Source organism: Truncatella angustata (genome assembly GCF_020726525.1).
Source record: "Truncatella angustata strain MPI-SDFR-AT-0073 chromosome Unknown BKA67scaffold_1, whole genome shotgun sequence".
NCBI classification, from domain to species: Eukaryota; Fungi; Ascomycota; class Sordariomycetes; order Amphisphaeriales; family Sporocadaceae; genus Truncatella; species Truncatella angustata.
The window spans coordinates 6,698,796-6,722,282 of NW_025763381.1; the positions used below are offsets into that span (position 1 = coordinate 6,698,796).

At 50.6% G+C, this 23,487-nt stretch overlaps 6 protein-coding genes across 6 annotated transcripts; 2 read left to right on the forward strand and 4 right to left on the reverse strand.

The window, feature by feature from the left end:
• Positions 1-1,116: 1,116 nt before the first annotated feature.
• BKA67DRAFT_531017 (cytidylyltransferase) lies at positions 1,117-2,574 on the forward strand (the record flags this gene model as incomplete). The annotated part of the gene is made up of 2 exons (XM_046099325.1): positions 1,117-2,469; positions 2,533-2,574. 2 exons carry the CDS (start codon positions 1,117-1,119, stop codon positions 2,572-2,574), a joined length of 1,395 nt encoding a protein of 464 aa, XP_045965069.1.
• A 1,291-nt stretch (positions 2,575-3,865) lies between these two features.
• On the reverse strand, positions 3,866-5,132 carry BKA67DRAFT_510157 (structural studies On the mobility in the active site of the Thermoascus Aurantiacus xylanase I; the record flags this gene model as incomplete). The annotated part of the gene is made up of 5 exons (XM_046097304.1): positions 3,866-3,961; positions 4,029-4,231; positions 4,297-4,534; positions 4,602-4,717; positions 4,790-5,132. The coding sequence occupies 5 exons, from the start codon at positions 5,130-5,132 to the stop codon at positions 3,866-3,868; spliced, it is 996 nt and encodes a 331-aa protein (XP_045965070.1).
• Positions 5,133-6,109: 977 nt separating this feature from the next.
• Positions 6,110-9,802, reverse strand: BKA67DRAFT_70580 (uncharacterized protein). Its single transcript, XM_046109379.1, has 2 exons — positions 9,305-9,802; positions 6,110-9,253 (listed from the first exon to the last, which is right to left on the reverse strand). Exons 1-2 carry the CDS (start codon positions 9,428-9,430, stop codon positions 6,227-6,229), a joined length of 3,153 nt encoding a protein of 1,050 aa, XP_045965071.1. The 5' UTR covers positions 9,431-9,802; the 3' UTR covers positions 6,110-6,226.
• Positions 9,803-10,825: 1,023 nt separating this feature from the next.
• On the reverse strand, positions 10,826-14,523 carry BKA67DRAFT_667881 (uncharacterized protein; the record flags this gene model as incomplete). Its single annotated transcript, XM_046108623.1, has 5 exons — positions 10,826-12,716; positions 12,777-13,334; positions 13,393-13,498; positions 13,573-14,287; positions 14,340-14,523. The coding sequence occupies 5 exons, from the start codon at positions 14,521-14,523 to the stop codon at positions 10,914-10,916; spliced, it is 3,366 nt and encodes a 1,121-aa protein (XP_045965072.1). The 3' UTR covers positions 10,826-10,913.
• A 2,816-nt stretch (positions 14,524-17,339) lies between these two features.
• On the forward strand, positions 17,340-20,915 carry BKA67DRAFT_509837 (armadillo-type protein; the record flags this gene model as incomplete). The annotated part of the gene is made up of 2 exons (XM_046097271.1): positions 17,340-17,494; positions 17,900-20,915. 2 exons carry the CDS (start codon positions 17,340-17,342, stop codon positions 20,913-20,915), a joined length of 3,171 nt encoding a protein of 1,056 aa, XP_045965073.1.
• A 241-nt stretch (positions 20,916-21,156) lies between these two features.
• BKA67DRAFT_549654 (alcohol dehydrogenase) lies at positions 21,157-22,843 on the reverse strand. The gene is made up of 3 exons (XM_046101603.1): positions 22,519-22,843; positions 22,356-22,463; positions 21,157-22,284 (listed from the first exon to the last, which is right to left on the reverse strand). The coding sequence occupies exons 1-3, from the start codon at positions 22,736-22,738 to the stop codon at positions 21,425-21,427; spliced, it is 1,188 nt and encodes a 395-aa protein (XP_045965074.1). The 5' UTR covers positions 22,739-22,843; the 3' UTR covers positions 21,157-21,424.
• Positions 22,844-23,487: the final 644 nt, after the last annotated feature.

The window sequence follows — 23,487 nt, forward strand, 5'->3', positions numbered from 1 at the left end:
AAAGCTATGCAAGGCAAACGCGTTGACTCGCATGATATGCACATTATCTGTCCGATATTCGATGGTATTGAGCGACTTGACACGATCAAATGCGAGTATAATGGTCATACCTGCAATGAGAATGGGATGACTATATCAATCAAATAGGCGGATCAACTTTGGTAGTGCAAAGTTATTCATGTATGATGACGTCTAAAATGATACAGGGAAAGCAAATGCATGTGAGATGAACTAAGTTAATTAGCCTAGTCCAACTTGATGTCGCCCTCTCAATTATTTAGCAAAGCACTCAACTGAGATACAGCGTCTACCACTGCTTCTCTCTGCGGTGTCCAAACATTCTCAGCTACGCGTACACAGCTGGGGCCTCTTGATGCTCATTATTATAACCAGTAATCTGGGACACCATGGGGCAACCATGGGACAGTCTCGTTTTGATGGTCAGCCCGGACTGGTATTCAGTCCCGGCTTCCCGCCGCCAAGGCGCTTATTACAGGGCGCAAGATTTACTACCTACAGCATGGAGTTAACAAGTACTTGCGTCTTGCAGCAGGTCCCCGCTCAGGCCACAGATTGGACGAGAGTCTACGTCAGGCCTCAGAGCTGCGCCGAAATAATGACAAAGCTAGCTGAAGCTAATAATGTAAGGGAAAAAATCAAGAAATGACATTGCCATGTTTGTCTTCTAAAGACCGACGATCAATGAGACTTTGCTGATAGCCTCATCTGACTTCCCCCCCAAAGGTCAACAAATACCTGTTGCTTGCATTCAGTCTGGTGATATTCTCTGGAGTCACCGCTGTCCGATAGATCCTTTCGCGGCATCAGCTCTTTTATGTTGCCGGTATTGCGCTCGACTCCACCTCATCTCCAGACTTCCCACAGATCCGGACAGGCTAGCAACGTGACGATCCGCGACGGCTGTTCACACCCCTAACAAACCCGCCCAAAAGCAAACGAAAGAAAGAAAAAGAGAAAGAAAAAAAAAAAGGTCGGGCGTACACGTCTAGTATACCACAGGCTCAAAGACGACGAAGACAAAACAGGAGCCCACAAGGCCACCTTCCAGTAGCTGCCTCTGTTCGTTTCCTGTCAATCAACGACACAGCCGACACGATGACGAAACCACGTCGTGGGGTCAAGTTCCCCCATCGCAACGGCCAGGCCGACGGTCGTAGGGCAAGCATCAGCGAAGTCAGCGAAGATGGCTCTGGGTCGCCGATACGCGCGAGAAACGGAACGAAGCTCGGAGATATTGGCGAGAAGGAGGTCACCGAGCAGCGACCACCGCCGTCGCAGCCAGACAAGTCCGACTACGAGAAGAAGAAGGCCAACTTTATAACGCGAACCTTCTGGACATTTGTTATGATTGCCGGCTTCTTCGCTGCTCTTTTCATGGGCCACATCTACATCATCGCAGTCATGACCGCCATACAGATTATCTCCTTCAAGGAGGTTATCGCCATTGCATCCGTACCAAGCCGTGCAAGGGACATCAAGGCCACCAAGACTCTGAACTGGTACTGGCTAGCAACGACAATGTACTTCTTATATGGCGAAAGTGTCATATACTACTTCAAGCACATCGTTTTGGTCGACAAGGTCTTGCTGCCCCTGGCCACTCACCACCGCTTCATCAGCTTCGTCCTCTACGTCACCGGCTTCGTCTTCTTTGTCGGCAGCCTCAAGGCCGGCCACCTCAAGTTCCAGTTCACCAACTTCGCTTGGACGCACATGGCTCTCTATATGATCGTCGTCCAGGCACATTTCATCATGAACAATGTGTTTGAAGGCATGTTCTGGTTCTTCCTTCCTGCTTCGCTTGTCATCACCAACGACATCTTTGCCTACATCTGCGGTATCACTTTCGGCCGCACGCAGTTGATCAAGCTGAGCCCCAAGAAGACGGTCGAGGGATTCGTTGGCGCCTGGGTATTCACCGTCATCTTTTCCGTCTTCTTCGCCAATATCCTCATGCGCAGCAAGTATTTCATTTGCCCCGTCAACGACTTGGGTGCCAACATATTCACTGGGCTTGAGTGCGACCCCAACCCTGTGTTCCTACCACACACGTACAAGCTTCCCGAGCTTCTTTTCCTTCCCGAGCCGTACAAGCACTTCAGCATCACCACGGAACCTATTCAACTCCACGCCATTGTCATTGCAACTTTCGCATCCCTCATCGCGCCTTTTGGCGGCTTCTTCGCATCCGGCCTCAAGCGCACGTTCAAGATCAAGGACTTCGGCGACTCCATTCCCGGACATGGCGGCATGACCGATCGTATGGATTGTCAATTTGTCATGGGCTGCTTTGCCTATATGTATTTTCATACTTTCATTGCAACGAACAAGGTCTCCTACGGCCATGTGATGGAGCTCGCTATCACCGGCTTGTCGGTCGAGGAGCAGATCGAGCTCATGAAAGGAATGGGTCACTACCTCGAAAATCAGGGCGTCTGGGGTTCAAAGGTAAGTCCATGATTGCGTCATACAGCACTGAGTCGCTAGGAACGATGGCTAACATGAATTTAGGTTGTGGCATGTCTCGACAACGCTTTTCCTGCGAAAAGGTAGAATCGATTTTTGAAGGAATGGGCTGTGGGTTGGCATAAATACAGAAGCGTCCTGGCAGTGCAATAATGTGGTAGACTGGCGTTCTCTCATGAATTTTATTACGAAAGGGAAAGAAAAAAAAAGAACGGCCATTCTATTTCGTGATAGACAAACGTATTGTCGCTGATATCGTGCGCCAAGGATTGGTATATGACAAGCAGGAACCATCTTTTTAAAACACCGACACAAAAGCCAAAGGGTCTTATAGTCCAAAGGCAAAGGCAAAGGAAACTTAGGTCTTATTTATTATATCTTGGAGGCCAATCTCAACCTACCATCAAAGTAAACAATCAACTTATGGCCTGCTAGTTTTCGGTGTACAGTATAATACTCTATGATCCACACATGCTAAAGGCAAGGCCACCTCATTGAATAAAAGTAGTAGCTCTTCAAACGGTAGTCCTATGAACTCATCCGTGTGCGCTATTGAAGGGAGAAGGGAGGGGGGAGGTTGAGAGTGCAATGCACGTGTGAAATTCGATGTTGGCCCCCTCGCTTGACGAGGTGCTGGCTGACCCATCAGATATAATGGTCAGGCTATCTCCAATCGCTATATATGAGAATTCTGCATACCCGCAGACCGTCACACGCTAGCGATTATGAATTTGGTTGTGAGACACTCGCAAAATTACTAAAATGATTCGGCTCCGCCATTCTTAAGAGGACAAATCTTCTGCGCTTAAAGGCGACTAAAAAACCGGCACTCTCTTTCCAGTGATTTTTGGGGGGCTCTAATAGGGATAACATCAACCATGTCATGCCCGGTGGTTGGGTAAGCTGCCGTGCAGCGCTTGACTCTTCGTCGCTGTCATCGCGCCGAGTGCCAGAAACTGGACCACTGACCAGGCATATAACGTAAGCCAGTGGTCTTGAAAGTGTCCCATCACCGAGCGTTTTATCCATGCGACTATACAACCAGGTCCACATACACCAAGGCGTACCACTGCGCGTCACTGGCCATGGTTCTCAGGTTGACGCACATCTCTTAGCCGAGTTGTGTTGACACGACACGAATCAGGAACTTTGCAATCTATTCCGAAGGTCACCAATATCTACCAATCAATAGACATGTTATCATTAATAATAACAATAATAATAATTATTATTATTATAATAAGTGGTAATATAGGTAGGTGCTTGAGTCGTACGTGCCCATATACAAATTGTTCCAGTTCGGTGCAACATAATTGCAGGCCACGGGACAGCACATACCGGGGCTGTTCGTACGAATCTCATATGCGGGGGTTGATATTTACTGCTGGAGAGCATCCGCAACAGAGTAATAAGCATCCTTGGGCTGGTAGCTAGCATCGAAGAGAAGAGGAGTCTCCGAGGCTTGCCAAGAATCCTAAGCACCGAAGGGTTAACAAAGCCACTCTGTTCCCCCCGCGGGGCGTGTCAGTGAGAAGACTTACGTTATCGCTGATTCCCCAGGTGGTGACACCGACGCAGGCGTCGACTTGCAGGCAAGCGTTGGTGGCAACCCAGTAGTCGTCGTGCCCGGCGCCCTTGATGTCCAGCTCCGTGATGGCGACCTCGGAAACACCGGTACCGGCAAGCGCCGCCAGAGCGCCCTGAACACCGCTGACCTTGCCGGCGTCGAGGTGAGATTGGGAGCCTGTTCGCCGCGTCACGTCAGCTTTGCGAGGGATAGGCCGCCTCGGGATGGCGAGAATGTCTTACCGATGCCGTCAATGGGAATGCCGGCAGCAACCCACTTCGCGACGTGCGGGACAACGCCAACCGAGAGCTGGGGCCACGAGGCATCGTCCAGGTTGTAATCATTGTAGTAAAGCTTCGCGCTCGGGTCTGCGGCCCGGGCGGCCTCGAACGCGATGCGGACGTAGTCCTCGCCTAGGACATCGAAGAAAACCGAGCTTCGCCATGACCCGTCCACGTTGAATGCCTCGTTGACGACATCCTGTTTTTGGTTGGTGTTGTTAGCATCTTGTTCCAGAGTCATGCTCGGCAGTGGAGCTGATGCATACCCAGGCGCGGATCCTGCCTTTAAAATGCTCCATGACATTGGTGATGTGGTTTTGAATGACCCGGGTCAAATCATCGGCATTTCTGGTGTTGTTGACCCAATCTGGCAAGGCATTGTCTTCAAGTGGTCAGTTAGCTACAGGTCCTTTAATCGGACATCTTCTCCTGGAAGGTACAGTTCATTGCTTACACCACACAAGACAGTGTCCGCGAACAACGAAGTTGTTTTCCTCAGCCCAGCCGACCAAGGCATCCGCGGCGGCATAGGTGAACACACCCTCCTCCGCCTCCGTGGCATCCCACTTCATGCTGTTCTCGGGTGTCACCTGGCCGAAGTCTGCCTTCAGGATCCCCTCATCGGTGTTGCCGCTGAACTTGGACACCTCGGTGGCGGCACCAAAATAAATCTTGCCCTTGGCAGTGATCAACTCGTGTAGGCTCGGGTCGGCCTGACGCTTTGCAGCCTGGAGGCTTGCAGGGGATGCAGATACGGCTAGGGCCCCGAGGAGCGAGAGAATGGTGGCTGACTTCATCCTGTGCAAGGCTGATTGGGTTCCAGTGAAGTAATGACCGGTTCGATGTTGACACTTCAATAATGACAGACGGATTATGCGGACGGAGATCATTGTTATAAAGAAAGCTAGCACCAAGGCGATCCATCCTATCCTCCAGCGGATATGAGTTGCCCAATCTGTTCAGTACCCACCCTTCGTGTCATTCTCAAGCCGCTTTCCGTTTCGCCATGAACAAGACAGTTCTATTCCTGAAAAGAGGATTGGAAAGTTCTAGGACAAGCATGGCAGCTTAATTGACGTGCAGCGCAGATCATTCCTATACCGTGCCCACTTGCACGTCCCCGAAAGCGGACTGCACGTGTGGATTCGGTTCATGTAACCGCTTGTAACGTCAACCCAAGTTGCGAAACCAAATAATAACATATCTGTCAGTAGGGGTCCGTATACCTAACTAGCATAGTCAGCAAGGTGTTCGGACCGGCTCACCACTAGAGCCAAATGAAGGGGTTGTTGGCAAGGAGCAAAGGATTATGGTGGACACCTAGTACGATTTCTATTTATGGCAGCACTCCGGGCTTGCCCGTCGTGGAAAACGTCATACTACCTAAAATTCCACAGAAAGGCGTTGTTGCGTTGAACCATCAATCGCGGTACAAGGCGATGTTTACTCCGTAAGTCGGTTTTATTTTTATTTTTACACAAGGTTCATCATGTTGAAGCAGTTGGCACGCTTCGGCTTCGAAACATTGCATCTCTACATTTGGTGCCCGGAGTTCCTGCGCAAGTACATTGTTGCTTGCAACCATGCCGAAATGTGATTGCTACCATCCTAAGCCAACTTGACATGCACAATACTTCCGTGAAACCTTGCCAAAGCATGGAATGAAGCAGACTCGGTGTCGCTTAGTTTGAAGATAAAAAAATAATAATACTGTGTTGTAGTATGTTACGCTTTAAATCCACTGACACCAAAACTCCTCGCCAATGCATTGATCATTTCCACTTCTATATATGCTCCGTAAGGGTATTTTGGTGCATGAAATCTCAGGTATTTGAGGTTTTCGACACATACTCTCTCCCTGCCAGGCGCCGCAGATTGAGTTTATAGGCCCCTAACGACACATTCGCATCCCGGTTAACGCGACCGCAGCTTCCTCTTCAAGTTGTTGTGACGGACTAGGTGTTGACGACTTTCGAAGTGTAAACGTCAGCGTAATCAATGGAGAGCTGAGCATCATTGGATGCTGAAGATGTTGTAGGCTAAACCTACGCTGATTAGGCGACAAGGAAGCCAGTGGTGTCTGATCTAGCGGGCTATGTGGAGGTGAAGGATTCAAAGCTGGTTCCATCGTAGCTAACCGTGGGCCCGCTAGAAGGTCTTTGCCAACACGAAAAGGAGGAAGAATATTCTCCTGATCCATGATAGGCAATCGGGTCGTAGCCGAAGTCGCGCGCGTCCGAGCAGCAGGTACAGGAGTAGACGGGACGTAATTTTGAGCTTTAGCTGTAGGCTTGCGCTTACGAGGATTCGACTTGACAGCAGCACTGACGGTCGCCGATGGCTGGTAAGTTCCAGCTTCTCGCTCGGCTTTGGAGGTAGTACCAGCTGGTGATGCCACTTCAGTCAGCTGTCTAGCCGGCGCAGGAACGGACGGCTCGCCCGTAAATGCCGGCAGGAGAGTCCCTGGCGACCGCACTCGAAATTCGGAGAATAAGTAGTCAGGGTTGGTTCCTCTATGGCTCTGAAACCCCCTTAACTCTGCAACACGGTGCGGCGTCTGCGGCCTTTGAGCACTCGAGAGCTCGGAAGCAGCGTTCTTCAACTTGTTCTTATCAAGGGAATCAAAAAGAACACTTTCTTTGACTGCAGGTCGACGACGGCGTTTCGTGTTCGGCACCGGCTCTTGCCGAGTAGGAAGAATAGCTGGAGCAGAATACCTAGGCTTCTGCACTTTGACAGCCGGCTTTCTTGCTGGGCCAGAGTTTGAAACAGCCGGCAAAGTGGGTGCCGGTGGTTTTGTGGGAGCAGTATATCCAAAGAAGTCGAACTTTTCTCCACGAACCATGTAAAATGCTTCAGCGATCCTGCCCATACAATAAGCACCGCAGTTATAGTCATTCCTCTCGGCTTGTGGATTTTTTGCAGGCTCTTTAGACTTCGTGGATGCTTTCAGCTCAAGTTCGGGTTCGGGTTCAAGGTCAGGCTTAGCTTTCGGTTTGGTTTTGGGTTCAGGTTTTGGTTCGGATTGCAGTGCTAGGATGGAAAAGCCAAACGGAATGGGCACTGGAACTGGTGTCTCCTTTGGTCTTGGCCTGTCTTCCAAGATTTGAACCGTAGGTCGCCTCTTGGTCTCATTACTGATCTCCCGTTTCTTCTCGCCCATGCTTTCGCGCTTCTTGATGGAAGCAGCTTCCCGCTTCTTTTCCGCTAGCCCTTCACGCTTAAGCTTCTCGTATTCCACGATCGCGTCTGGAGACATCCAGAGTGTTGGTTTACGCTCTTTCAGATCGTCGACCCAAGCGTCACAATCCCATTGAACCCAATAGTCAATGATGTCACCCCATATGCTCTCAGATGGCTTCGTGAAGTTGATGAACACAACTTTGCCGCCTTTCTGATGGACAGCTTTGGCAAACTCTCTAACCATGACCTTCAAGCCATGAACCCTGAGACTCGTTCCGAGAACCAATAACAAATCAGGGCCGATGGAAAGATCATGCTGAACAATGGGTGAGATCAGGTCAGACTGCGGATGCTCTTCTCCGTAGAGGACTATGTCCGGCCTCAGCTTCCCGACGCCGAGAGCTCTTTTACCCTTTTCTTGACGTGCTGCGGTGGCGCCAGCGCAATGAGGACACTCAGGTTGCTCTCCAGACATGGTCAAAGCTTCTCGATCGTCTGCATCCCAATCGCAAAGTCGAGCACATTGAAAGCATCGAAGAGCCTGGAGTGAGCCATGGAGAAAGACGCACTCGACGCCTTTCTCTGCAGCACTGCTCAAACGGGACTTGGTCATATCCCCGTTCTCCGTGGCCTGTGATGACTGGGAGGCGTCTTTTCCGCTAGAATCATCTTCCTCTTTGAATTGGTCCAATTCGTCTCTCTCACCCTTTTCGGTTTCCGCCAATTGTTGCTGCTTGGCTGATTTTCTCCGCTTGTTACCTGCCCCCACCTTGAGATCTGTCGACAGACCAATCTTTTTCTCGATCTCATCGATATTCTGAGTGTATACTCTACTCAGCTTTCCGATGTCTCGCAGGCGGGCAATGAATTGGTGTGTGGTTGTTGGTTCGACTTCCCTGACTTTCTGCCTCAGAGTCGTGGCAAATCGATAGAAGACGGACGTTTTGAGGGGATCTGACCAAATATTGCAGTCGAAAAGGTCCCGCCCCTTCATGGTCCGTAGCCGTGCCTGTGATGTTTGAGAACTAAGGAAATTCGCGCCCTGGTCGTCTTCGGAATCCGATTCCTCAGAGGCGGAACAATCAGAGCTAGGGTCGGTGGGCTCATCCGACCGATCGTAGGGGTCAAAAAGAACCGGCGGTGGCGATGACAATGGCGATGACACAAAATGCGCTCCTTGGCCGGGTCGGGTCGGAGTACTGCTACCAGCAGGGTATTTGACCTGGTCCGAGCTAGCTGCCATGTTGGATATATCTGTTTGTGTAGATGATCTCGACATGTCTAGCGCAGAAAACGTGGACTCATTACTTCCCGAGGATTCGGAGGACGCGCCTGTCAGATGGCGTGGTAGTTCTGGGCGCATGACGGACGCGCGCGACCTTGTTATCCTTGTTGTAGACAACTTGATGTTTGCTTCAACGGGGGGCAACCCTGTGGCGCGCTGTCTGGGGAGATCCGTGACTGGCTCATGGTTGGCACATGTGAAACTTTTCCTTGATCTCAGTCCAGGAAACGCTACGATTGGCGATTCTTCAACGCTCGACTCAGAGGCGTTGCTGGGCGGACTGCTTGCGCGAGACGCGTTGTGTGTTCTTGACATCCGCCTCCGCTTGATGGGTCTGTCGTTCATGTCGGCATCGCTGGACGTGTCTTCGTCTTCGATAGCCCCGGAAGCCTCGGCCTTGTCGAACTGAGCCTGGATCAGGGAGTAAAGACCATGTTCGGAGCGAAAGTCCTGGGCAAAGTCAGTTCCATATTATATACCACGCGTTGTCGTGTCACTCACAGGTATGCCTGAGTTTGTGCTTATCCCGGCTCCTGTAACCACGACAACCTTTTTCGCCTTGCCAAGCGTGTCGGCGACAGCCTGCAACAGCTCTGCAGAGGTCGGGGTGATCTGTAAGGTCGGCATGGTGCGTTGTGTTGGTGGGTTTACAGATCACGACAGATAGCGTTGCTTACACAAGCCTCAAGCTGTGTGTTTCCTTCAGAACGCGCTGTCCAGATAGGGATGGCGTTTCGCGGTCGTAAATGTGGTTCAGCATGCAAATTGTTGCTCCATTCTTGATTTGAACATGGGGACGCGTTGAAGTGGGTTTGCGCAAAACAAGACCTCGCAAGGCGAGCACTATGTCCCAAGGGGCCCTCGATACGCGCTGACCGACTGGCTGTATAGGAATGATTTGATCTCAAACGGTCTTCCCAACTCGTGGCTAGTCGTTGCTGTCGCTTATGTTGATTTGATCGGATGTGCTGAATAGTTGAGACGCGTCGAGAAAACAAATCCTCCCTGGATATTGTGACAAGCGCTTGCTCTAAGCTCTGGCTAACGGTAGACAGTGACCTCGGGAGTTCGTTTGGCAAACAAGAAAAAGCTGTTCGTGTTTGTGCAGAGAAGTTTGGGATTTATTTGTTGTGTTCCTTTTCCCGAGTGCTGGTCGACCGAGAAATCGAACAGAGCAGGAATATTCCGTACTGTATGTAAGTACTACTAAGTAGTAACGTTAGTCTAGTTCGAGAGCGCGACGCTGGGTTACCCCACTAAAGCTCAAACTCAAAGCTCCGGGGGAATCGGACGGACGCAGCGCGTGGCAACTTCATTCAATGTTGTCTCTGTGAGCTCGAGTTCTTTTGAGCTCGACCTCAGCTCCAGCACTCAGACATCAGAGCAAAACAAACAAAACAAAAAAAAACAAGCAGTTCGTCTCACCGCGGTAGAGGCAAGGCCACCCGGGTACCGGCTGCGTATCGTAAGGTAAGGTATAATCCGTGGACTTAGGTAGGGAGCACAGTACCAATTGGAAGGGTAATAATAAACACCCGGGAGCACGGCCCCGCATCACTAGTCTCAACTCAGAGTGACATTGCTAGGCTGGAATAGAACGGCTGATCTCGGCCCCACTTTAGGTTAGTTCAGCCTTGCTTTGGGTGGCTTTCGAGCCGATCCAACCAAGCCAACATCCATCTTCTGCCGCGCTTGTGGGCTCTAAGCCGAGTGAGCTCACATTGTCGCCATGCCATCCCGATGAGCCATATACTGTCTAGGTAACTCAAATGCCAAATGATTCTGTCACCATGGCAGTTGCTGTGCTGATGGTGATGGCCTATGAGTACGAGTACCGAGCTGACGATTGGTCTCTTATGACAAGTCGAATTGGGAGTAGCGTCGAAACGCAAACACAACCTTATATCACCCACGTGTCTAAACACTATAATCATACTCTCATTCCTTGAAAGCTTATCAGCCAGTACTACAGTCCCCTGCTTAATTCTGGAGACTTGAAACACCAACGATGCGCTAAGTTTTACAGATACTGGTTATGGAAGCCTGGCTGATGGAGGAAACCCTGGCTTATTACACGATCCTTCCCAGCTTCTGTGTTGGTGCTGCTGCTTCATGGCCGCGGAGCGTTACTGCTACTCAACTTAGCCGCCATGATATCTCGAGCCGGTCGAGCGACCGACAGTGATATCGCGGCCAGTCGATCGGCAAAACAGCTAACATTGAAACGTCTTTCTGCCCCCGGGGGGAGCTGGGGACGTACGAAAGTTACGGGCGCGCTACTTATCCCCGGCACTAGAGGTGGTATCATGTTTGTCCTTGTCGGCGTGGTGTTCATTGGCGATGCTATCCCTGTTGTCGAGGGACTGTACGCATTGGCGAGACCACTCAGACTAACTACTCGTATACTAGGGTTAGGTGTCGAACGCCTCCATGCTTGTGCTCTCACTGGTCTTGGCGAGAGACTGCTTTCAAGAAAAGGAAGTGTTCTTCCTTGGGCTAATGCGCCCAGCCTTGCGTAATCATCCATGAACTTGTCAATGGTATCGCGAATTCCGGGGCTGGCCAGGTCCCGTTCCAGCTCGAAGAATCTCTGCAGCTGCTGCGTTCTGCTCTTAGCGGCCGACGAGGGAACCTTGAGTCTACCCAGTATGTCCTCGACCTCATTGTCGTCCTTCTTGATCACATGGTCCCCTATAAGATCCTCATGCAACGCGTCAAGTGTCGTCGCGAGATTTGCAAAGTGGTTGTTCCATTCTAGCATCCAACTTGTGTCGTCCTGGCCCCGAAAGCGTTCATTTTGGGAGATCCTCCAAAGAAGATTTGCTATATCTCTGGCCGCTTTTCTATACGTGCCAAGTGTCATCTCTACCCAGCCGAACTGGACGTTCTCTTGGTCATGGGGCCAGAGGTCATACCGGCCCTGCTTATTTTGCTGGAAATATTCGTAAATGTAATGCTGAAGCCTTCCAAACTGCCGCAGATGGATGTTATGCAAGTCTTTAACGTGCTTCAAGAGTGTCCCGACGTTACAGAATGTGACAATGAGAAGCTCCTGTAGTCCAGCATGCCATTCATCATCAGACACCAGCCGGGCGGAACTGGGAAAGGTGACCAGCCAGCTTGCATGGCTGGCCCTGCGGTCAGGGTTTCCCCAGTGATTCAAAACCAGCACTCCTAGCCTGGCTGCATTATACATTTTATCCAGGGCAGTAGGTAGAGGGTCGATCATCACTTCTGATTGATTATGCTCTACACGCTGTAGATATTCCTGGTGATAGCGAGACTTTATGGACAAGACTCCCCTCATTTCCACCAGACAAGACTTGCAATAATTGGCCAAGATTGTGTGCCCTCTTCGCTCAAGCATCGTGTAGACAGTTTCGAAGAAGTCCAAGTTCATCTTTGAGACGAGTAATTCAGTGACCTTCCTGTGGTACCAGTCGCACGACATCAGCGTGAAGTCGTCCTCGTCTGGAGCTGACAGCTTGATCCACTCGAGACCAAAAGCTGCTATGTCTTCGTCCCAGAAAGTCTGGTTGAAACATTTTGCCACCCAGTCGATCCTTATTGGTCGGCTAAAGTCGACGACAGGCTTTGCTACATTCAAAAAGCCCTCGTCTTCACAGAAGACCGCTGGCCATGAATAGCCTTCCAACATCAGAGGCTGCAAGGAAGTCATGCTCTCTGCAATAGGGAGCGCAGCAACAGACATGTCGAAGGTTTCGTATTCGAAAGCGCTTCCCACCTCCGCCCAGAAGTCGTCCTTCCAATATGGCTCGCCGTTCGCGTGACTCATGTCGAATATATCCCTGCCGGCTTGGTCGAGCAGATCTACGATGCGAGCAGATTGGTCAGGCAAAGTTCTTTCCCCAAGCGCACCACACATGAATGCGGTCGCATAATGAGTAGCATGCTAACACAATGATGAGTGAAGATTCCAGCCTTCCAACAGCATGAGTTACGTGGTTCGTACCATAAGTTCGTGTAAGATTGTGACAGCTACCATGAAGCTGCAGCAGAGTTTCTCGCTGTGACTATACTCTGGCACCAACAAGGGCCAAATCAGCTGCGCAGAAATATGCACTGTGAATGTGTCAGGGTCATCTACTCCCACGTCAGTAAACCCATAAAAGCTGCTATCGCATTTATCCCACGATTGATCCCATGGGTCAGAAAATTTGTCCGTGTAGTAGTCTCGTTTGGGATGATATTGGCCGTCGACGATGCGGAATCGCAGACCACATTCGAGTATTTGATCCACAATTCCGACTGTACTGAAGCCTCCCCGATCCCCATAGAGGTCCTTGATGGGATCTGGGCATTTTGTCAGGTCTATGGCTTCCATTGGGACCATTTTTATTAAATAGTCGGTGACTAAAGGTTGCCTGCGAGGATCCAAATCCCGATCAATAATAGATTGTCTGGTACGCAGGTCTCTCAGAGATTCCCAAAATGGAGGGCCCTCGTTCAATATACGTGTGGCGAATTGTAAGGCGGGCTGCAAGGCGTCCCACACCTCCGTGTTCCGATTCTTCCTTGGTTGTTAAAAAGATTCTTTCCTGTTAGCCATAAGATAAACAGAAACTCACAGCGTTCCACTCCTTACGATGGTTCCCAATAGTATAGAAATAGCGTGGGTCGTCCGCACTCGTCCCAGCCCCCGCAGTGTCTATCCATTTATTCCGAGTGAATAAACTGCAAAACAAGGGGTCAGGTCACACTTGCCAATGAAAGCATAAGCCTACCTTTGTTCCTTATATTTCACTCACTTATGCAGAGGCCGACTCATGTCTAGATCATTGGTGCTATCATTCGACATCGTGTGTATATTCCCACTAACAAGCTCCTCTGTTGTTAGGCCCCTGAATAGAAGACGTTGCCAGTCCTCGCCATATTCGATATCTTCGCGCAACCCTCCATAGAACTTTTGAAGTGTGGGGTTCAGATTTTGCTGATTCAGCAGGTCTAGATCAAACGGGTCGATAGTGAGATTTGGGTGATTCATCGTCACTGACAGTGGCTGGATCGCGTCGGGAATGCTAGCCCGGCCAGCCCGTTGTGCGTTCTTCCGCAGTTCGAACACCGAAACGGCAATGACTTCTTGGCCTCCTACCTTGAGAAGACCTACCAGGCCTTGATTTCTTGTTTCTCGGATCATATCATCTTTGTCGTCTTGCGCCTGTTGGTCTAGTTGGAGCTGGAGAACTGGCAGAATCCGACGTGATGGCGAATTTGAGGGGTTCAGACAACTCAAACCATCACCATCAGGCCGATCGGGATGCATTCCCCATCGGAGAGCATATTCGGCCGGTGCACGAGCTTTATCCTCGAGTCTGAGAGCTGGGCGTAACCGCCGCAAGACGTCGCGCTCCGGCCGCTCGATGTATTGCCAGCCTGGAAGTTTCAGCTCACGGTCGATTCTGAAGTTTGGTCTTGTCCATTGCGGCACATCAACTTCATACCAAGAATCACCTAGAGTGGGCACTGTCATAACGTAGTCAGCATGGTTACTTCAAATCTCATATGGAGCACCTACAAGGATTTCTCCCAGACTCTCCTGTGTATACATTTCGCTCGAAGAGTGCTGTGAGGAATGGTCTCCAATCATAGGACGGCTGGCTCCCGATCGTTAAGTGAATAGGAAACAAGTTCCTGTCTATTACATCTTGCGCCTGTCGTGCAGGATCCGCTGAAGCGGATGAAAGTCCAAATGCAGACATGTCCTATTACTATCAGGATGACTGACGCGTGGTAAAGGTGCGGAGATGTGATTGCACGAATGATTTTCGTAATCATGCATGAACTCTGTTGGTCCATTGATTATATTGCTCGACGATAGCCAAATACTATTCCAGCACTTTGACAAAGGGCTGTGTACGCCATTGATATTGTTCAGCAGTGTTGCTTCCGGTTCTCGACACTTTGTGACAAAGGCCCAACAACGACGCTGACATAATCATTCCAGAGAAAATGCACAGAATATAATAGTTATTGTCTAGGACTAAAAACAAGACGTTTTTATTGTTATGTTGCTCTGACAGCACTAATACTAAGACGAAAATCTCTCAGAATTGAAATTTTGAAATCTTTAAATTAAATCTGACAGCACAAACCAACCATTTATTACCAAAGAGGAAGACAGTAACATTGTATCAATCAATGAGGCGACGGGATTTAGTAGACTTGCACGTCTATGAAATGACAGAGTGTCAAGAGATCTTGTAACGAACGATGTACTGACCGTTTGCTTCAGGCTCTTCTGGCGACAAAATTGCCTCTGTTCTGTATGTCAGGCACTGAAATCTTCCCGCTATTCGTTGTGTACTCTGGTGTCAAGCCATGTTGGTTGCATTGCTGTGAAAATGAACAATTAGTTTGTTGTTTCAAGAGCTGAGGATCCTGGAAGGATTTCGATGGGGTCACCCCAGATTTGGCAAAACGAACAGCTGGGGTCAAAATCCGGGGTAGGAATCGCTCGGATTATCACGGCCACGAACTTTTGCACCACCCAGTATTGTCGTGTGGCTGCAGATGACAAAAGAATGATGCACATTTGCTGATGTTGAACAGAGCCAGGCACCCTCCAGGATTCTTCAGGGGGCTTAAGAAAATGACAACTTGTGACTACTCTTCAATTCGATCAAGCTTTGGCGCGACGGGACTGAGTTGAGCATAGCGCTATTCACATGCTGAGGCTACAAAGCACTTGTTCGGAAGCGCCGCAACGATGCGAACCTTCCAGCTAGACACAGGTTGGCGCCTTCAGACGTGATGCCCCAAATGATCCCATATGATTCTGATAGACTACAGGGAAGATGGTCGATTTACCAAGGGTTATCACGGGGTAATGCGATGTGAAACTTTGCTGAACTGGATAGTAGTGTGCCTGGATATATTGACGACACAAGTTTTCAATCTTCTTAATATGAAGCGCACTACGATTGTGCTATGCTAAATCTTGTCTACTGCTTGGCTGTTGGCTGGAAAACCTGCAATCGGTAGAATTTTGACTTTTAGTGGATCTGCACAGTAGTGGGCTTGACTGCTGTTGAGTTCTGAGTTTAGTATACGAGGCTATAAAAATGTTATCGCAGGAAAAGTTCATCAGAATGAAGATAAACTTTTTAGCACTTTTTGTTGACAGACATGGCATGCATGGTCAGGTAAGAGCGGCATTGCTGTCTCACCACAAATCTTATCCCTAAGGATGAGGCGCAGGCTGATCGTCAATGTCGAGCACACCACAGGGCGCGGGAGCAAAAATCAAGGGTGGCGATGCGAAAGAATCAGGACGTGGAATAGTGGATCGAAGGTAGCTTCTAGACGTCCCGCAGCTGCAACCAAAGAGGCAGGCCAATGGCGAGGCAGGGAAGATGAGCAACGAAGGTCACAAATTTGACATGCCTAGACCCTGAACTTTACCCTGTCCGCTTGTCTATGTGGCCACAAGCGATTCACTGAACTAACTGGGAGATTGAACATGAAGAGATAGACCTTCACGCCCTCGTGAATTAATGTAAAGGTTCCTCTTATGGCAGATGATGTCATACTCATGACGTAAAACACGTTAAAAAAAATAAAAATTTGCAGATACCATACTCGGTCGGTATGTATGTACGTACTTTACAGTAGACAAGAGGCGACTCGGCTGTAATAAAGACGGAAAACGACTCGGGGTCCATTTCGTAGTGTGATGAGAGATGGCAATTCATGAAACTGGATGCAACGCGGTCGCCGGGGGGGGTCGATGCTCACCGCCTTGCTTAGCAGTGCCGAAAATAGCCTAGAGCTGCTGATAAAGTCTCCCAGCGATAGAAGCGATATGAATCAGACAGCAGCCAATGATTCGCTGACGATTGCACGTTGTATCCGAGATTTACATGCATTGTAGGTTCAAGTACGTATCCTTGGGCCTGGACTGTGCTTTCGCTTTCTAGGCGGCGTTAGACTAGTCGATGTTTTCTACAACGTAAGGCAAGTCAAAGTGGGCTGGATCCCTGCAGCGAATGGCTGCCCGTGCTTTCCCCCTCCATCCCACCAAAAATTCGGTTGTTGCCCCTCGCCAGAAAATAAAAATTTATTCTGGGCCGGAGCGCGGATTCCTGAATAAAAGCTCTCTCAGCCTTCCTCGCACGCACACAAATCTCTCCTCTTTCTCCCATCTCCAGTTCTCTCCCTCCATACATAAAATATTTCCTTTTCCTCAGCAACAAGGAACTGACTGAGCTCTCCACTCAGTGATTTCCTGCCACACCGCCGAGGTTAGATACCAGCAGTGTGATAGCTACCATAGATCAGGCCTGATATCCATCGGCATCTGTGGGCATCGCACCTTTGCTTTTTTCTTTCTCTTTTCGACAGCCATCCCCCCCCGGATCAGTCGACCCAAGAAATATCATAGACGTCCGGCGCGACCACATTTTCTCTCATTTCCATCAACTATACGATCGACCGACCGACCGATTCCGCGGCTCGATCAACCACCCGGGACTCTACACATCCTCTCCACGGGTTATCTGAAAGGACACGAGTCAATATGTCTTCCAAGGAGAACGCCCAGTCCATCAAGGTCCTTGATGACCTGATGAAGAAGCTCACCGTCTCCAAGGACGCTGCTGATATCAAGGAGACCACCGTTGCCCTGGCTGGCTTCATCAACGGCCGCATCGAGGACCAGGCAGCTCCCACCAAGTAAGCAATTCCTCTACACGCAACTCGCCAGCAAATTTCACATGATGCGGGTGCCACCAGTTACCGTGCTCTCTCTGCTTCTGATTTGCCCCTCCAACCATCTACCTCACCCCTCTTGACCCACAAGCAAAATTTCCCCTCACCATGCCCACTTGCGCCCAGTTGGCTTTGCAGCTTGTCCCTCATTGGCTTTTCAGTTTCGAGCGGTGCATTCTTGGCTTGTCACTGGGCACAACCTATCTGGCATGTGGAAGTTTCCCAGTCCAAATTTCCAGTTTTGCGACATGGCTTCGGAAATTACTGTTCATCCATCCATCTGAATCGCAACACCCGCCCCACCGTCTTTGTCGTCGTTATTATTCTCGCGCGTGAGAGAGCTTTTGGTTGCTAACATGGTTTGCTCAGGACTGTTGAGGCCTTGAAGAAGGAGCTCAACAACAAGAAGGATGCCACCGCCAGAGAGAAGGCCTGCAACGCCATCCAGGCTATTGCACAACACTCTGAGGTCAGCGCCAACGTCGAGCCCTACCTCGTCGTTCTTTTGCCCTCCACTCTGGCAGCTATTGGCGACAAGATCCCTGGCGTCAAGAACGCCGCCATTGCTGCCACAACTGCTATCATTGAGAACATCACCCCCAACGCCGTCAAGGCTGTCCTCCCTCACATCGTCAACTCCATCTTGACCGCCCAAAAGTGGCCTGAGAAGATCACTGCTCTCGAGTGCATTGACACCCTCGTCCGCACCGCTCCTGCCCAGTTGGCCTACCGTGTCCCTGAGCTCATTCCTGTCGTCTCCGAGTCCATGTGGGACACCAAGAAGGAGGTCAAGGAGCGTGCTTACAAGACCATGGAGAAGATCTGCGAGTTGATCGTCAACAGGGATATCGAGCGCTTCATTCCCGAGCTGATCAAGTGTATTGCCAAGCCTGAGAACGTCCCCGAGACCGTCCACTTGCTCGGTGCCACCACTTTCGTCACCGAAGTCCAGGAGCCCACTCTTGCCCTCATGGTTCCCCTTCTCGATCGTGGTCTTGCTGAGCGTGACACCGCCATCAAGCGTAAGTCTGCTGTCATTGTCGACAACATGTGCAAGCTTGTGGACGACCCCAACATTGTCGCTCCTTTCTTGCCCAAGATGATGCCCGGTCTCCAGAAGAACTACGACAACTTGGCTGATCCCGAGGCTCGTGAGAAGACCAAGCAGGCTCTTGACACCCTCACCCGTGTCGGTGACGTCAAGAACGGCAAGATTCCCGAGGCCCGCCACGACGGTGACGTTGCCATCGTTCTCGGACATCTCAAGTCTGTCATCCCCAGCAAGCATGCCAAGACTGCTGAGGCCCTCGCCCCTCTCGTTGAGTACATTGCCGCCATCGGTGGTCAGCTCGTCGACGAGAAGGAGGTTGAGAGCACCACTTGGGCTGGCGCTGTCAAGCCTTTCCTGACTGTCCTTGTCGGTGAGGCTGATGCCGACTCCGTCCTCGATGCCCTTCGCAAGAAGGCTTCCTCTGCCCTGACTGGTGGCGCTGAGGAGGAGGCTGACGATGATGAGGGCGAGGATCTTTGCAACTGCACATTCTCTCTCGCTTACGGTGCCAAGATTCTGCTCAACCAGACCCACTTGCGTCTCAAGCGTGGTCGCCGCTACGGTCTTTGCGGTCCCAACGGTTCCGGAAAGTCCACTCTCATGCGCGCCATCAACAACGAGCAGGTCGAGGGTTTCCCCAAGCAGAGCGAGGTCAAGACTGTCTTCGTCGAGCACGACTTGGACTCCGCTGATACTGAGATGACTACCATCGACTGGACCATGAAGAAGCTTCAGGAGGCCAAGGTTGACGTCTCCAAAGAAGAGGTTGAGAGGCGTCTTGATGAGTTCGGTTTCAACAACCAGATGGTTCAGGGTGAGATCTCCGCTCTTTCTGGTGGTTGGAAGATGAAGCTGGCTCTGTGCCGTGCTGTCTTCGAGGCTCCCGATATTCTGTTGCTCGATGAGCCTACCAACCATTTGGACGTGAAGAACGTCAAGTGGCTCGAGGACTACCTCACCAACTCCCCTTGTACTTCCATCATTGTCTCCCACGACAGCAGTTTCCTCGACAATGTTACCCAGTACATCATCCACTACGAGCGTTACAAGCTTAAGCGCTACAAGGGTAACTTGAAGGCTTTCGTTGAGAAGAACCCCCATGCCAAGTCTTACTACGAGCTTGGAGAATCCGAGATGGAGTTCCAGTTCCCTGCACCCGGTTTCCTCGAGGGTGTCAAGACCAAGGCCAAGTCTATTCTCCGTGCTACCAAGATGAGCTTCCAGTACCCCGGTACTGAGAAGCCTCAGATTGACGACATCACCTTCCAGTGCTCTCTTGGCTCCCGTATCGCCGTCATTGGTCCCAACGGTGCTGGCAAGTCTACCCTGATCAACGTCCTCACTGGTGAGCTCATCCCTACCAAGGGTGAGATCTACCAGCACGAGAACATCCGTATCGCCTACATCAAGCAGCACGCTTTCGCCCACATTGATAACCACCTCGACAAGACTCCTTCTGAGTACATTCAATGGCGTTTCCAGACTGGTGAGGATCGTGAGACTATGGACCGTGCCAACAAGATCATCACCGAGGATGACGAGAAGGCCATGGACAAGATCTTCCGTGTTGAGGGCACTCAAAGACGTGTCATCGGCATCAACAGCCGTAGAAAGTTCAAGAACTCTTACGAGTACGAGTGTACATTTGCCCTCGGCGAGAACATCGGTATGAAGAACGAGCGCTGGGTGCCCATGATGAGTGCCGACAACGCCTGGTTGCCCCGTAGCGAGCTGCTCGCTTCCCATCAGAAGATGGTTGCCGATGTCGATATGAAGGAGGCCCTTGCTTCCGGTCAGTTCCGTCCTCTGGTCCGTAAGGAGATTGAGTCTCACTGCACCAACTTCGGTCTGGATGCCGAGCTTGTCTCTCACTCGCGTATGCGTGGTCTGTCTGGTGGTCAACGTGTCAAGGTTGTCCTGTCTGCTTGCTCGTGGCAGCGACCTCATTTGATCGTCCTCGACGAGCCTACCAACTATTTGGATCGTGACTCTCTTGGTGCTCTTTCCAAGGCCCTCAAGAAGTTCGACGGTGGTGTCATCATTATTACTCACTCTGCCGAGTTCACCAAGGACTTGACTGAGGAAGTGTGGGCCGTCATGGACGGTAAGATGACTCCTTCCGGTCACAACTGGGTGCAAGGCCAGGGTGGTGGCCCCAGATTGGACAAGAACAACGATGATGAAGAGGAGAAGTTCGATGCCATGGGCAACAAGATCGTGACCACCAAGAAGAAGGCCAAGCTTACCTCTTCTGAGGCACGTAAGAAGAAGAAGGACCGTATGGCTCGCCGCAAGCGTGGTGAGGAGGTCTTCTCTGACGAGGATGACTTGTAAACTCGTCCCCTCGCACGTTCCCATTGCATATTTACGACTCTCACGTACGACTTAATACCTTCATGAATATGGTCACTCCCTTTCCTTTGTAGATTCCCTGATCAGCAGAAAAGTTCGGGTTGCATGGTTCAGGCATTTTCTGTTTTCGAGCGCCACGGGATGAAAAGCAACCGTGGATGGCGCATCCTTTTGAAAAAGCCAGTAGGGCACGGAGGCTACTTGTCTGGTTTGGAGACCCAGGTGATGATAGCTTTCATGTATTGGCCACGAGGATACCATATAGACAAGAAGGGCTGTTAATAGAGTACATTAAAAGATGACTTCGACTTAACCTTCGATGATTGTGAAGTGTATTGTGCATTCAACCTTGTCTCCGCGTTGTTATGATGATTTGTATGCGTTTCCAGCGCTTGAGCCCGTGTGTATAGTGAAATTTTCTGTTGTCAAAGCCATCTAAGTCCTTTGACCACACGCATGTTAACTTTTGCGAGTCTACCTGTACAAATAAACTACGTAGCAGTTTTCCAGACGAGGACTGGCTTGACAACCGATCCGTCACCCATACCTTTGATCGCACCTTCAAAATCCTCGAAGTCAAAGAATTTGATGAGCTTTTCCACAGGAAATTTGCCCTCGCGCCACCACTGGATCAGGTCTGGTATATACTTGGCAGTCCGGCTATGTCCTTGGACAGCGCCGAAATACTGTTTTCCGCTAACCATGAAACTTTGCATATGGAGAATTACGTATGATTCTGGCATGCCCGTACCGACCTGGATAATCCGGGCCATGTATCGTGTGAACTTGACGGCAGCATCAACCAGCGGTGGATGGGCTGACGTGTCAATGACTATGGTGGCTCCCAGGCCGTCAGATGCATCCTTGACAGCTTTGACTATCTCCTCGATGGGCTTATTGTTCGTGTCAACCACGTCTGTGGCGCCCAGGTCACGAGCGAGGTCCAAGCGCGAGGCCAGACGATCGAGCCCGATGATTCTACGACATCCGGCGTTCTTAGCGGCCATGACAGCAGCGAGACCAACGCCACCCAGCCCGATGATGGCGATACAGTCGTCCGGACCTGCCTTGGCGACGTTCTGTACCGTGCCGGCACCGGTCTGGAGCCCGCAGCCGAACGGTGCCAGCAGACGCAGCTCGTCAAGACTGAGGTCCAGTGAGGAGACATTGACCACCGACTTGGAAGAGACGATTGTGTGGCGCGCGAAGGATGATTGTCCAAAGAAGCAACCACCGATATCAGGATTGGCCGCGGCCGACGAGTCCATCGAGGTCCTGATATGGTGGGAAGTGAAGACAGGGTTGCCCATGAAATTTATGTTGAAAAAGTCTGTACAGTGAGAAGGAGGTCCTGTGGTTCTTGTCAGTATGCGCTGCCGCCATGCTTCCACAATGCTTATATATGGAGGCGATGCGCCATACCCGTTTTGCAAACATGGCATTCTCCACAATACGAGAATGATAACAGCACAGCATCCCCTTCCTTGACAGAGCTGACCGCAGAGCCAGCTTTTTTGACATATCCGGAGCCTTTTACAATTTTAGCGAGCCTGTCTCTGCTTGGATCGAAAAGAAAATTTTCAACCTTCGTGGCCTAATACTCTGGGGTAGAAAACTGCCGGCACGCCCTTGTCGTCGGGAGTGTTGCCACAGTGTAAGTCGGTATGACAGATTCCCGAAGCAACAATCTCAACAAGCACCTCATCATCGCCGACTTCGCGCAGCTTCACCGGCTCTATCGCCCATTTTCCATCCGAAAAAGGGCCACGTGATACCAGGGCTTGAGACTGGGCGGCGCCGGACATGATGCGTATACTCGCTTAGGGTGCGCCTGATGTAGGGTGGGAAAGCACAATAACGTTCACATAGAATCGTTTCTCTGACGTGAAGATGCCAAAAGCGACATTCCGTCGAAGAGCCAAGGTCAGTATACTTTTATCCTTACGCCGTCACCACCGGCGGCTTCCGGTGTGGGGTTTGCGGGGGGAGTCCTGCGTTTTTCGCTCTCCAGGAACCGTCGGTTTCCTGAGGCTCACACAATGCTAGTTCAAGGCGAGGGTGTTTCAGTACCCACAACCAGTCTTGGATTATTTTTATAGCTAGGGAACGACACATAATATCGCGGCAACGGCCACCCGACCTCTGGTGGACTGTATGACGAAATTGGCAAATCCTACCCATCATATTAACATATCTGTGCAGGGAACTGAGGTATTGAAGCGGTTTTCTGGGGCTTCACACAGCGTCCCAACCATTGCTTAGGGTAGGATTCATGAGTGAGCTGTGAGAATCAGGTGTCCATGCTATGTTGCATTATGTCATTGATTTCGCTTGGTGCCACCGCGGACATCATGGACATCCTGATCGCTCAAGGATAGAAGACAAGGTAACTCAGTTGAAATATTTGTTTACGAAGTCGAGGGAGGAGAATATCACGAATCTTGATCATAAGTATAGTAGGTAGACGTTTAAGCAGCCTTTGGGAAACCTTTGCAACTCTGTAGTGAGATTATGAATTTTGTGCATGGACAACGTTATCACCTTCAATTGCAGT